This window comes from Acomys russatus, chromosome 18 (genome assembly GCF_903995435.1).
Source record: "Acomys russatus chromosome 18, mAcoRus1.1, whole genome shotgun sequence".
Classification (NCBI taxonomy): domain Eukaryota; kingdom Metazoa; phylum Chordata; class Mammalia; order Rodentia; family Muridae; genus Acomys; species Acomys russatus.
In genome coordinates, this window is record NC_067154.1 from 26,549,311 (window position 1) to 26,564,862 (window position 15,552).

Sequence of the window (15,552 nt, forward strand, 5' to 3'; positions counted from 1 at the left end):
AACAAACTAAAATATGAAACACTGTGGTTTTAGTTTTGTCTTTTTTAATCCACAGAGAATTGTCAAGAAGTGGGGATGAGACATACATTTATGAGATTTCAGGCTCCAGCTTTTTGTAGGATGATCCATGGTCTCCACTGAGAATTTGTGCCTCCAGACCTACACAGTTCAAAGTCAGTTACTAGCAGTCTTGCATGCCTAGATTTCAGCTACTCTTGCCATTGAACCGGGGACTGTAATCACCCTCCAGGGATGGAACTCCTACATGTGATTTCAGTAGTGGGTCCTCGTTTCTGCTTTCGCTTTGACTGAGTTATTTTAAAATTTGTCTATCCAAACAAACTGTCTTTTTTATTTCTTTGTTTTTGTTGTTGTTGTTGTTGTTGTTTTGTCGTTTTTTGTTTTGTTTTGTTTTTTCGATACAAAGTTTCTCTGTGTAGTCATGGCTGTCCTGGACTTGCTTTGTAGACCAGGCTGGGCTCGAATTCACAGAGATCTACCTGCTTATGCCAACCTGAGTGCAAAGAAACTTTCTTTAGGGAACAAAAACTCACCTGTAATAAAGCCCTGGTGTGTAAACACCATGAAATAATTTTTCATTGTTGGTAGTTTTCAGTGTCTCCCTGTTTTTTTTCATTAAAAACAAAAACTAACTACACCCTTCCCCAATTTCATGAGAAAATCTTACTGTAAAAATTCTACTTAAAACACCTTACCAAAACTGTATCTGAAGTATAATGAGGACTCATTCCATAATTGTAGACTGAAAAAAGATCAGGATTCATTTATATTTCACCTATAATTTACTAATCATATATGGCCTTTGCCAACCCTTCATTGCATGAACTTACAGTATTTTCAGTTACAAAATATCCAAAGGATTTAAGTCTAAACAGACAATGATTATTTATATTTATTTATTGATTCTACTTAATGTGAATTGGTTATTTTCCCTGCTGAGAGATGAAAATGTTCACTATTGAAATTTTGTAACAGTCCTTACCTTGCTGGAATGAAAAACTACATAACAAAACCTCTAGATATGAAAAATGTGAAAGAGGATCAGGGCTTACTTATGGCCTGATGCAAGGATCTAAGGAAGGGATTAATCTATACTTCGAACATGTGTGCGTGCAACTTTTTTTAAACTTTATGTTCTGAACATATTACATTAAACTGTGTTTGTCTTACAATTATATAAATATGGCACAGACATTTTTCTGTGTTGATAATGCAGTTTAATCTTGTCTCTAAATGGGAGAATTCTGGGTCAGACAATGGTTATGACTTATTTCAACAGATACTCTCCATAGACAGATTGTTTACAATGAAGCTCTATTCCCATGATTCCTGCTTAACACACACACACACACACACACACACACACGCACATCTTCCCAGTCCACCTATAAGTGCTTCCTTGTTTTTCATTTAGCTTTCTGTTTTCTTGTCGTGTATAACATACTCTACAATAGAAATACTCTATAATAGAAATATTGTTATGGTGGATATAATAATCAAAATTAAATATGATAATTTATATTGTAAAACACATATTCAGTATTAACTAGGTACTAGAAGAATATCAACACATATCATTCTTATTATTCTTAAAAATGACAATGCCTTTTGAAGCAGCTAAACCTTAAGAAAGTAACATACAGACACAATTCATAAAAAACTGATATTCTAGTTCCTGAATCTTAGCATATAAGATATATATGTATATAATATACATACATATAATCAGTAATGTATATCATGTAAGAATTTTATTTCAGAACATTTATCACTCTTGAATTAATTTTACTGAAATAATTTATTGTGCTGTATATTCTTATTTTACATTCTCTAAGTTATGTTTTGTTGCCCATTTTTTAAATAAAAATTTTAGGAAAGTAGTTTTTTTTAAAAAGAATCTATTATGAAATTTAGACTGTAGGTATTTTAATTTTCTTAAACTAAGAAATTAAAATTTGAAGTGAAAGGATCTAAGTTGCTTTTATCCTTTTTTTTTTTTTAAGCCACAGGGAGTACTTGAGGGAAGAGAGGGTTCCTAACGTCAAAATAGCTATTTCTGTAAAATAATTATATAACAATTACAATTAGACATATCTGTACAGGGGTTAGAAAATTGCTCAATCAGTAAAATGCTTGCTGTACAGGCACATGTAGGCCGCAGTTCAGGTCCCCAATACCCAGATAGAATGCCAGTTGTGACATTGCATGCCTGTAATCCCACTGATGTTTAGATAGACACGGGACAACTGACAGCGACTGCTCACCTGTTAAACCTAGCTGAATGAGGGAGATCTGCGTTCAGTGAGTGAACTTGTCTGGTAATATAAAGTGAAGTGTTAACTGAGGAAGACACTCAAGCTAACACTCTGGCTTCAACACACAAGCATTTATACACTTTGACAAACACGTGCGTACACATCCCCTCAAAAATCAAATTTAAGAATAAGTGCATACGACTGCAATTGTAGTCACTCATACTCCCTCTCTTACTTACAAATTGAAATCTGAAGGTTTTACCTACATTTATCTAATGTAAGATTCAGAGTTATTATGCTACTTACTGTACTGCGCCGAATAGCATATTTGATCAGAATGCCATACAGAGTGGATAATGGTGCTATGAAGCAAGACTCATTAGTTACTGAACCTCAGATCAATTTAGAGGAAAATTCTTCCCATCATATATATACTGTACATCAAGCGCTTGCCAGAACCTGTGTAGAATAATTCTTCTTCTAGCCTGGCCTTCTATAGTAGGACTATTTCCAAATTTAGAGACTGCGTAAGCAGTCTGTGCCTCTCATATTTAATCACAGGACTGATTATTGCTCTTTTATTCTTATCAAAATTGTCCCATAGATTTCAATGCTTTTACTTGTGCTTTTTCAAATCATAACCATTATAGGATCAACACCATTTGATATTGTGTAGTCTGGCATTGGAAAGGAAGGGACACATGCTTAACAGCTATTATTTGGATAAGAATCATTAAGTACATAATATAAATATAAAAATATATAAATAATATATATAATATAAAATATAAAATAAATATAAAAGAATGGAATATAATGGTAAGTGTAACACACATAAAAGTCAGATGAGCCAGGTAGGTCATAAGTACAAATTTTGACTCAAAATAAACTTAACTCACATTTCTTACTGTGACTTTGTAGTTCACAGATACTATTTCCCCTTTTCCAAAATAATGATTATGTCTCTATTGGCCTTCTATGTGAGGTTGGAGGGATATATTAGACTCAGAGGGGTTGCCTATATGTATGATTACTTTGTCAACTGGGAAAGGAAACACCATCAAAAGAACACACCATGGCCATGAGACAGTGAGTTCTTCGAAGTAACAAAAGCTGAGAGGAGCGTCACTGGGGGAAAAATTACGAAAACCCAGTTACTTACTCTTATCACAAGAGTTCTCTAGAGGAATTTGTAATATACTTCAGGAAGCCTTATGTGTCTAAGTGCATTTCATTTTCAGGTGTTCCCATGATGGTACTGTTTGCGCAGTTTTAAGAACTTTGGAATTGAACATAAACATGCTACAAATCACCTAGCAGTGGGCTCCACTGTAAAAATATGAGCAACTTTTTTTCCCCAGTCAGTTCCTTTTCAAATGTACACACTATGAGCAATGTCTATGTGCTACAGAGAGGAAAAAAGAGACTTACTTTTGTCTATCTAGGTTATAGCCCAATTAAAGATAGTGCAAGTATAAGCATATATCAGTTGTAACTACAGAAAGAAATGGTAAATGTTTGAATAATGCCATTAAGAATTGAGATACGTCTAAGACTTTTTTCCTAAAGAGTAGGTAACTAACACTTTAAGATGTGTGATTAATTCAGTTTCTCTGACATAACTCTCTGTTCTGTTGTTGAAGCAGAAACATGGGCATGAGTTGCGTGGGAGTTCATGGACACAGCAGGATTCAAATAGAATTTTGCCTTTTAAAAAATGGGGGAAGAACCATGGGCCAAAGACCCGGGTGAGCAGAAACAACTTAGTAATGTTGAGGTTTTTCTCCCTTCATTTTTAGCTATGGGTGTAAATAAGTTCTGCCATATGAATTCTAAACAGTTTCCAACAAACCGAAAACAGATGCTTATAATTCCAAACTAGAGTTAGAATGACCTGAGCTACAGTTTCACTAAGTGACTGTCATCTTATCAGAACACTGTTGTGGTTAATTTATAAGTATGTCCTAATGATGTTTATTTTCAGCTAATTATTACTGCAATATTTTCTAACCCCTCTAGCAACCAATGGGAACAGAGATGCTTGCTCTATTTCAAAATGAGCCTTTACCTGGGGCAAGGCAGATATTACCTCCTAAGCTATCCTCCCATAACTCCCAGTCTCTATCCTATCCCATCTGCTTCTAATAATTTGTATTTGGACTAGTTACCATACACAATCCCCAAATAACTGCTATTCTGCATTTCTTTCCATATAGAACTTCAGAGTCCCACAACCATGTGGCTCTACTCCCATCCCATGGTGATTCTCCTTCTTCTTCTTCCTCCATGTGGTCTTTTTGCCTTCCCGAGATTCTGTTTGTCTTCCAAAGGCCCGGAACCACAGCCATGCCTATCCCATTTTCCTGCCTAGGTGTGGAGGCTTTTTAATTGGTCATGTAGGAATAAGAATTTAGGCAAGGTTACATAAAAATACTTGGGGCACAAAGACAGCAAGCAGTGATTAGGATAAAAACACATCAGGCCAAGCTCCAACAGGACAGTTCTTACCTTAGAGAAAGAAATTCTTAGAATTAAAATAACTGAGTGAAGTGAGACCTCAAACTCGCAGGGCTGGATACTTAAGTGACCATATGATAAAAATTAGAGATATAAAAATCACTTCTTGTTCCTTAGTTTACAGTACCAACAACAGTAATGACCTTTGTCTGATTTTTATTTCGTATATGGCTACCTTACTAAAGGAGATTATTTGTTTTGAATATACATATTGAATTTTATACTTACTCTTATACTTCATAAAAATAATATCCTGGATAGCTAATACCTTTCAGTGAATATTTAGCAGTGTGTCCAAATCTGGAAATATTCCTTGCTTGTCATACTTTTTGAACGAAAGTCCACCATTACTTGTATGTATTTTACCCTCAGTTTTCACAATTGGGTAAATTACTCTTGTTTTGAAGCAGAAATCTGATTTAATGGATTCACTTTTTGGAGATTCAAAATCTTGCATTATATGTGGCGCTTTGTGTTTGCTTAAAAGGAAAACTACCTTTGAAGCTCATAAGAAATGTTGAGGACTTTAGATTACTCCTAAGTATTGATTTTTTTTTTATTAATTTATTCTTGTTACATCTCAATGTTTATCCCATCCCTTGTATCCTCCCATTCCTCCCCCCCCCCATTTTCCCATTATTCCCCTCCCCTATGACTGTTCCTGAGGGGGATTACGTCCCCCTATATAGTCTCATAGGGTATCAAGTCTCTTCTTGGCTACTTGCTGTCCTTCCTCTGAGTGCCACCAGGTCTCCCCCTCCAGGGGACATGGTCAAATGTGAGGCACCAGAGTATGTGAGAAAGTCGTATCACACTCTCCACTCAACTGTGGAGAATATTCTGACCATTGGCTAGATCTGGGAAGGGGTTTAAAGTTTACCTCCTGTATTGTCCTTGGCTGGTGCCTTAGTTTGAGCGGGACCCCTGGGCCCAAATCTGCCTATCATATTGATCTACTTGTAGATTTCTAGGACCCTCTGGATCCTTTTATTTTGCTGTTCTCCCATGCGTCTCTCATTTAGAGTCCCAATAGGATGCCTTCCCCTCTGTCCCAGTTTCCTGGTAAGTGAAGGCTTTCGTGGGACATGCCCCTTGGGCTAGTATGCAGATATAAGTGAGTATATACCATTTGATTCTTTCTGCTTCTGGGTTAACTCACTCATTATGATCATTTCTAGCTCAATCCATTTATCCACAAATTTCGGGAATTCCTTGTTTTTAATAGCTGAGTAGTATTCCATAGTGTATATGTACCACAGTTTCTTTATCCACTCTTCTACTGAGGGACACTTAGGCTGTTTCCATGTTCTGGCTATTATGAATAAGGCTGCTATGAACATGGTTGAGCAAATTTTCTTGTTGTGTGCTGGAGCATCTTCTGGGTATATTCCAAGGAGTGGAATAGCTGGGTCTTGAGGAAGCCCTATTCCCATTTTTCTGAGATAGCACCAGATAGATTTCCAAAGTGGCTGTACTAGTTTGCATTCCCACCAGCAATGAAGGAGTGTTCCTCTCTCCCCACATCCTCGCCAGCATGTGGTGTCGCTTGAATTTTTGATCTTAGCCATTCTGATGGGTGTAAGATGGAATCTCAGAGTTGTTTTGATTTGCATTTCCCTGATGACTAAGGAGGTTGAGCATACTTAGAGGAAAATTCATAGCACTAAGTGCCTCTAAGTATTGATTTTAAGTGATAAAATACACTGACCAGTTTTGGTTTGGTTTACTTGTTAATATTTATTAAAATTAATTCTCTATACCTACAGAGAGTTAGAAGAAAGACTGTAAATGGAAATCCATGTACAAATTTCACATTGAATTCCTTAACTTTCTTTTCTTTTATTTTTATTAAATTAAGAACTAGAATTTGCCTGTAATGTTGATAACATGAATTAAACATTCAAAATCACAAAGAAAATAGAATTTTTTTTTCTTACTTTTTCTTCTTGTTTACAAAATGCACCTGCATCAAAGCAATAATTGACATTATCTTTTGACTAATGATTTAACATTATGAGTCATAAGACTTCAGAACCATATTTAATAGAAATTCATTGTATTTTTACACTTTTAACTTCAGTACGGTGGCAAAATGAGCTGATGAAATGGGCTTCCTTTGTATTTATTTTATTTCCTTATTTTAGTTTATTATAATTTATTCAGATTACATCTCAATTGTTATCCCTTTCCTTGTATTTTTCAATTTTCGCCTTCCCTCCCTCTTCTGCCCTATTCCCCTTCCCTAGACCTCTGACAAAAGAGGACCTCCACCCACAGCCTATCAGGTCTCATCTGGATAGCCTGTTTCCCCTTCCTCTGACTGCCATCAGACCTTCCCACCTAGGGGAACTGATCAATTGGGGGCAGCAGAGTTCATGTCAGAGGCTGTCCCAGTTCTCCCCACAGCCATGGAGAATGAGCTGTTCATTTGCTGTATCTGAACATGGGTCCTAGGTTTACTGCATGCATGGCTCCCCTTATAAATTTTATTTTTGCTTGGGAATTTTATGGAATGACTGGTTAAATATAATTTCTTAAACTTCATTTGAATCTATAATATAAGTTCTTAGACGTGCCTATTTGACAATTTATTTTGGTATCAATGCTGATAAGTAATCATATGCTTAAGCTTAATGCATGCATTTGTGTATTTGGTAATAAATGGCCATTATAGTTCTTTTATGGTACTAGTGAGGGAAAAAACTACTTATTAGAATTTTATGTGTGTGTATATATATTCAGTATTATTAAAATAATTTAACATGAAAGTGTAGAACGATAAAAGCACAGGCACTCTGAAAATGGTCAGGGATGATAATAGTATTATTTTGCTTAGTATATAATAGTAATTTTAAAGAGCCCTTAAGAGCAAGTTGCACTAATTTCTCATTAACTTATTTCTAAAAAATATTGAGATGGCTCATTATTTTTCAACCTTATCTGAAAGAAACAGCACAGAACAGGGGAGTCATGGCAAGTCTCTGCCAAGTGTCACTGCTTGGAAATGAATTGGATAGGTGACAGGCAACTCTGTGGCAGTCCCTTAGCAGCAGTTTCTCTGTTTAAAATGAATGTGGACAATAACTCCAGTGTGTCTACTCTGGCAATCGAGATGAATGAACAATAAACACCGAATAATAGTGTTTCATAGATCCTAACATAGGACAGAGCGCTTCTACTCCACCAGTGCCAAATCTACAAAAATACTCTAGAAACACATCCAAATTCAGTGCCATGGGGTTCCAAAGCATCCCCACAATTCCTAAGTGAATTAGACTACTAAACACTGGTTTGAATATATAATTAACTTATAAAATGTATTTCTTCCAAATTCCTTAATAAAATCTGATCATAAGGGAATCCATCTATTGGAAGATTCAATATTCAGCATGGTGCTAAGAAAAATTTTACTGATTTACCCTCCTTCCTCACTTTTCTCTTTCTTTTTCTACACATATTGATGTCACTGGAAAGAATCCTTTTGAGAATTGAAATGAATTTCTATAAACACACATACACACACACACGTCCGCACTGACACACACATGTATGTATGTATGTATATGTACACATATGTGTGCAAGTATGTAATGTTTGAGTTCTTAGTCCTGAATGCTCAATTGTAAAGAACCCAGTTTAGGTTTCACTTCTAGAGGAAACCATCCTTCAGAATTCTTTATAGAGATGGAAAGAAAGCAGGCAGGAAGGAAACCAGTCTCCAGAGACAGAAAGTCTGCCTGAGAGATAACAAAAGGCAGAAAAAAAAGAACTCTGAGCTCCAGATGCCACCTGTGCAGCAACAACAAAGGAAGAAGACTGGTGTTAGAGGCTGAGTATATTGGATGGAGGAGGGAGGCTGTTAGAAGAGCCACCATTAAATATCATTTTATTTCTATCAGAAGACATGCAATAATGGCAAATGCTACACCACTGCCAAGGAGGAAGCACATCTGGCATTTAGTGGCACATCAGTGCCCCGGGGTTTCACAATTCAACTCAGCAAACACATACGGGGAATGAGTTGCACTCTCTGCATTGTGTCTGTCTTTATACAACAGAATAGCACTCATCTTAGCATCTGATAATCTCAATTTCCTCTAGTCAAAGATGATTTCCTTGAAGATTTATAAATTGCATAATTAAATTGTGGTACCTAACCTATTAAAATTATCAGCATCATTTATAGAACAGGTAACATTTGTAAAGTATTTGTAAAGTATTTGACATAGGAGCAAATTACCTTAAAGTAGTCTAAGTCATGCCTGTTGAGCATAGGATTCAAATGTTTTTATTTACAGGGTATAGCTGTTTCTGTTTTCTTACTTTAATCTAAAGGAACACAGGCTTTTCCTCAACATAGTAAGACTATCCAGTGTTCTATTATTCCTTTAGGAAGAAAACACAAATGTCTACTATACCATACTTGTATAAAATGTATTATTCTGAAAACCAGCGATAAATGTATTTATTGCTGTACTTATGCTCTTTAGCAACTCCAAAGCCATAGGTGCTGTCAGATAACTTTATAACTAGTGGCTTAAAACGCCATTGCCTACTTCAGCAATGTAGAAAGAACCAAACGATATATTCTGTTGAAAGCAAAGCTATCAGAAGGAAAGTCTGTATGAAAAGGCTTAAAATAAATTATTTCGCTCTTAAAACTCCCTGGTGTTTAGTCTGCCACAAAAAGAATGCTTGTTAGCAATGCCTTTGAATTAAATGAAGCATTCAACTTGTTTTGTTTTCAAACCTCTGGCATCAATGGGTATAATCAACCTTGTGTCCCCAATTTAAAGGAATTTTTCTTTTTCCTTCTATCTGAATCTCGAACATCTAAGTTTACTGTACCAGTGGTAGGATTTCACAGTGTGTGAAAGCCTATGACTTTTAGACAAAGGTTTGTGTGTGTTTCCTCAACCCACAATTAGCTTGTGAAATAAGTTGATTTCTTTATCATGTTTACAACATAAAGACTTACTTTTTTTTTGACTCAATATTTCATTTTCTTTATCCAGAGATCTAAATGGCAGTCATCTTATGTGTATGGATCAGAACACAGAAGATAATAGGAACTGTCAGTCTTTTCCAGTAATCAATAAATAAAACCCAATTCTATTCAATTTGTGGAAGGAATTCCTGTAGATACAAACATGATCATTCTTAAATTTATACAGAAACACACTTGAATTGGATCAGCTAAAATAACTTGAAAAAAGAGGATGTAACATCAAGTCACACTATTAGGAAGAAGCTATACTAGTCAGGACATGGCCGTATTATACCAGGAATAGAATAGAAACAAAGATCAATGATTAAAAAGAGACTGCTCAGAAGTTGGCCTGCACAGATATGGAAAATTAATTTTTAAGAAAAGATGTAAAGTCAATTCAATAGTAAATCAATAAAAATGAACCATGACCAACACTTCACAGTTTACACATGCACACACACATGAGAGAGAGAGAGAGAGAGAGAGAGAGAGAGAGAGAGAGACAGAGAGAGACAGAGAGAGAGAAGAGAGAGAGAGTTTGTTTCACAGATCTAAATTCAAAGCACTAAGCTATAGAAAATTCAGGGGCAAAAAAACCAGCAGGAAACCTTTGTCATCATTACTAAGCAGAACTTTCAGATACAAACACAAAGCAAGATCCAGAGAATAAAGGAACTTTGTTAAATTATAGTTGTTAGTTTTGATAATAACAGTTGACAAGATTTAAAGACAGACCACTCCTTTGGGGAATACTTTATATTACAATGAACTCTTAAAGTTAAATAACAAGATAACAGGAAAATTTGAATAATATATTCATCATATTGTATTATTACCTATATGCACATGAAAAGTTTCACATTATAATTAGCTATAAGTGACTCTGTTCAAGTTCAATTTAATCATTAGAACATTAATAATTAAGTTGATTTGTTAGATGTACCAATTATATATAGTGTAGAATTATAATGGAGAATAAATAAGTCATTTCCTGTGTTAAAGGTGAGTATTAGTGGCCAGAGAGAACATAGGAAAGCTAGGCTGATGCACAGCTTGCTTACAATAATGCTGGTTGCATTGAACTACAGATGCTGAAGAATTCATAGAATTATATGCCCTTTCAATTATTCATGTTACAGTGTACTAAGGAAAAACTAAGTGATGATAGCTGATGCATATCTAGCATGATCAACTGGATATATTTTCTGCTGCAGCGATTTCTATCTCTATCTCTATGTATAATCTTTCGATTATACAATTGCACATTATTTAAGTAAATATTCTCAGTGCAGAGTATTTCTGCTTCTGTCTTTTAAAAAGAGACTGAGTCAAATACTGTGACGAAAAGATCATATTCATTTGGATATAAGACAAGTGTGAGACTTAAATATTGATTTAACAACATCAGCTCTAATATACTCACCTCGAGTCCCAGGAAATGGGCAGCACCTATCTTAATGTGGGCAACACTGCGAGCCATCTCAGGAATGAGTGCATTTTTCCAGGTGAAAAATGCCATGTAAAATGTCATGTAAAGTTGTCTCTATTTTTGGAAATAATTTAATAACATACGTATGTAAAAATTTAAAAGATATTTAATGTAAATGACTATCATCTGGGGTATTTTGGACATGCAGAATATTGCCAAAATTATTTTGCAGCTTTGACAGTGGAAGCAAGTTAACGCTGTCTAGAATGAATGACTAAAAATTTAGTGCTGCTTTATTAACTCATTAACAGCATGGCAATCATAACGATAATGATGATGATGATGATGATGAAGATGATGATGATGATGATAATAATAATAATTTGATTATTTTTTTAACCTATTCTTGTATTCAGTAAAATACTTATAGGATGAAAGAAATAAGGACCCCATCATTTGACTGTCACTCCTAATCAGTGTTTAAAAACTGTCAGAATACTAGTCTTCAGGCTTTCCCCTGAAAAAGGAAGAGAGAAGGATCATATGAGATTTGGGAAGCTGATTGTATAAGAAGGCTTTCACAGTGATGCACACCATTAAAGTAAATGTTGCTGGATGAAATCTGTGATTATTGTACTCACACTCTGGCGAATAAACATAAAACAATATTTTTCCATACTTCATTATCCAGAAAAATCTTACACCACCCACTTTGAATCAGCTTTTTTTTTTAATTTTATTTTTTTTTTTATTAAAGGGAAGGTGTTGACAGCCCAGGTAGCTCAATCATGTCCAACAACCTTTTGAGGGGACATGGTTCCCATGGATTAGAAAGGTATTTATTAATGACCTGATAATTTACTTTTTATTTTTACCAGATGGCAGGCCTGTGAACCTAAGTCCATCTTTCAGATCGGAGGATAAGTTCCTGTCACTAGTACATATTTGCACTAGTACACATTTAGCTCAGATCATAGGATTTGAAAAAAAACCTGGACTTCAACAACCTATAAATAACAATACCTGAAACTGGATCAGAATTTCATGGTTATAATATGCATAGAAATTAAATAATAAAAACAGTGCTAGAGGTAGCAGAGTGTATGAGATTTAATATGGACCTCATGCACATATAAAAATTACAGAAAGATTGCAAAAGCATAACGAAATGGAATCCTTACTTAAATTTTGGACTCTATCACCCATGCCTCACCTTATTGTCAACCCTGAAAGAATAAAATATATATAAAAAGAAGTCAATGGGAAATTATAAAACAGTTTTTCAATTAAAAAGTTACACTACTTGGGATATGGAGAATTGTTTCAGTAACTAAGTAAGCTTGTGGCTATTTCAGAGTCTGTAGGTTTGGTTCCCATCACCCACATTATGGCTAATCTGTAAATCCTATTTCAGGGAATCCAATGCTCTCTTCTGACTTGTATAGGCAACAGGTATATACATGTGAACATACATACAGGCAGACAAAACACTCATATACATAAAATAAACAAATGAGCGTGTCTATTGCTATTTTATATTCAGATAATGTTAAATGAATTTCAGACACCCCTGAGCACAGATAAAGAGAAATTTTCTGTCTCTATTAAACCTGTATCCTTTTCAGAGTGAATTAGTTATGTATTTGCAAAAAGCCAACTGGCTACTCTGCGTTAATTACACAGAGACAAACACTGTCTCTTGCTTTCGAAGCTACTTTAATGACTACGTACTGACAATATTCCTAAACTTTTGACACTGAGTTACTAATGAAATTGTAAGCTTGTGTATTTGATACTTTTATAGCTCTAGGATCATAAGACATGTGTTCTTTGTCTTGTGTTTTTTCCCACCCCTTTTATGCTTCACCTTCATACATATCTATTTTTCTTTTCTTTGTATTTTTCTCTAGCTTCTTCCTTCTGTTTTTTATCTTTCTTCTTCTTCTTTCCAAATCACTTTTTCTCTACCTTCTTTTTATTTCTCTACCTTCGTCTAAACAGTTGTGGGTGGCAGTACTTATGTGCTGTGTTCACAATTATTATTGTATACATTTTATGAACACAATCTTTTATCTTTCATAGGCCTTTATTCAAAGGAAGAATATACTTTGCTAATATTCATGAATTTTCAGAAACTGTCCTTAGGTGAGGAGAGAAAAATTTTCTCAATCTTTCTTGTAGGTCTCACTAACCAGGAATCAACACTTAAGAAGCTTCACCTAATTAAAACAATTGGGGTCATAATAGTATTTATAGTGACACCAATATTTTCCAACTAACTTTCAATTTCACTTTACTTTTTCTTTGTTGTTAACATACTATACTCTGTTTTATGAAAGTCTTATAAAATATTTATATTTGGCTTTTTCCTGACAGTAATAATGCACTGGATACACATTTTTCACCACCTGAAATAAATTATATTTTATTAGGTTTGTAATATTCCAAAGTTTGTAGATATTTTTAAAATTAGCCCATACTTTTGTAAACATTGTGCTATCCATTTAGTTTAGATAGTTTTCTTTGATGTTAATTTGTAGTTATGGGAATTAAAAAAAAAGATGCTTCACTGAAGTCAGGTTCACATACATGATGATGAAAACTAGACTACCGATTATTCCTTAAGTATGGGTAAAGGAAATTTTGAATCTACAGTGTTCACAAAATCTTGCCTGGGCCATGATAAAGGCCACTGTGTTCCATAAAAAAGATTACAGATTAAAAAATTTGTGTTTTTTAAAATCTCAAACTTCTAAAAGGCCAGGAAATTTGTGTAATATATTTTCACCAGTCTTCCTCAACCCGTCTTTATTCTTCCCATAGCGTTTTACAAAGTGAAATAAATTTAATTTTTATGTAGAAAGCAAAAGCAATCCTACTGTTTTAAATTACTATTATTTATAAAGAAAGCACATACTTCGATACACTAAACCTTACCGTGGCCCTCTTGTTTCGTGGGTTGCATGTTCCGCGTGTCTGATCCTTGTACGCTGGATGGTTGTGTACTAACCCATTGCTGCTCCAGAGCATAATAGCGTGATATGAAGGAATGCAGAACACAGGAGAAGCATTGTTACCGAGTCAGCTGCACGAAGAAGTAACGTGTGTGAATGTACAGTATAGGGAATTCTATGAAAGATCCAGTCTATTTCTCCCAAAAGACTCTGCTCCGTGATACAAGGAGAATTCAGTCCTTGTTGGCAGAACTCCATGTCAGTTTGGAAGCAGTAAAAACAAGACTGCCTTTCCAATGTCGTTGCTCTTAATACTTTCAGTAACTTTAAAAAAAAATTTTTTTTTATAGCACTCTATTTGAGAGACTCAGAAAGTGATACTCATTTCCAATGGATCATTTGAATATAGTTTCTGTATTTGGGATGTATTTGGGAATGAATTAAAAATGAACTTAACCATTCGTGATGGGCTCGTATCTGTTTCTAGTAAAATTATGAGGAAAGCCCATCTATCTTTTAATGGAGTAGATGACTTTACATGATATTACATCAGGAAGGGCATAGAATCCCAGCAGTTGATGCAATTATGTATAAAAATGAGTGTTATTAAATAATGCACATTTTAATATGAAGAAATTAGGCCATTTTCCCACTCCTCCCACAAATACTCAATCTTAATATCTGTGTAATGAAACAACATAGATAGCATTATCTATCCTGGTACTAATGGATAATGCCAGTTTTGACAGGTTCATTGTTTACTTTAACAGGTAATTTGTGGACTGGAATCATTTAATTGTTCTGACTACATAATTACATGTCAGGAATTTCCAATTTAATTAAAATGTACAAATCTCAAGATTAAGAGAATTTTTGAATTATTAATCATTTTTCCACTAGGAAATCTTGTTGCTCTGCAGGGGATTTGTCCAGTGTACAACTATACGTATTTTTTTTCCTTCTCTTTCGCAGACAGACAATTTTCCCGCAGAGCCCAATTACATGGGCAGCAGGCAGCAGTTTGTTCAAAGGTAAGGCCTATTAAGTAACTTTCTCGGCTTCCACATTTGCATTCGTGTCAAAATTGCTTTGCAAGAGACTGTTCTCCAGGTTTAAACTGGTAGAGACAACACTTTCTCCTCTTTTTCTTTATATCTATTTCAGTAGCTCCACGTTTAAGGACCCAGAAAGAGCAAGCCTGAGAGACAGTGGGCACGGGGACAGTGATCAGGCTGACAGTGACCAAGACACTAACAAAGGCTCCTGCTGTGACATGTCTGTTAGGGAGGCACTCAAGATGAAAACTACTTCAACTAAAAGTCAACCACTTGAACAAGGTGAGTGATGCCCTCCAGTGCATACCAAGTGTAAAGTTGTATGTATAAG

At 35.0% G+C, this 15,552-nt stretch overlaps 1 protein-coding gene across 3 annotated transcripts in view; it reads left to right on the forward strand.

Moving 5' to 3' along the window:
* The window catches only part of Pcdh17 (protocadherin 17), a 94,500-nt gene that overhangs the window by 20,279 nt on the left and 58,669 nt on the right, over positions 1 to 15,552 (forward strand). For all 3 annotated transcript variants that reach the window (XM_051160886.1, XM_051160888.1, XM_051160889.1), the window contains 2 exons: positions 15,139 to 15,197; positions 15,331 to 15,503. In XM_051160886.1, coding sequence (XP_051016843.1) covers positions 15,139 to 15,197; positions 15,331 to 15,503 — 232 coding nt within the window. The remainder of the gene's footprint in view (positions 1 to 15,138; positions 15,198 to 15,330; positions 15,504 to 15,552) is intronic.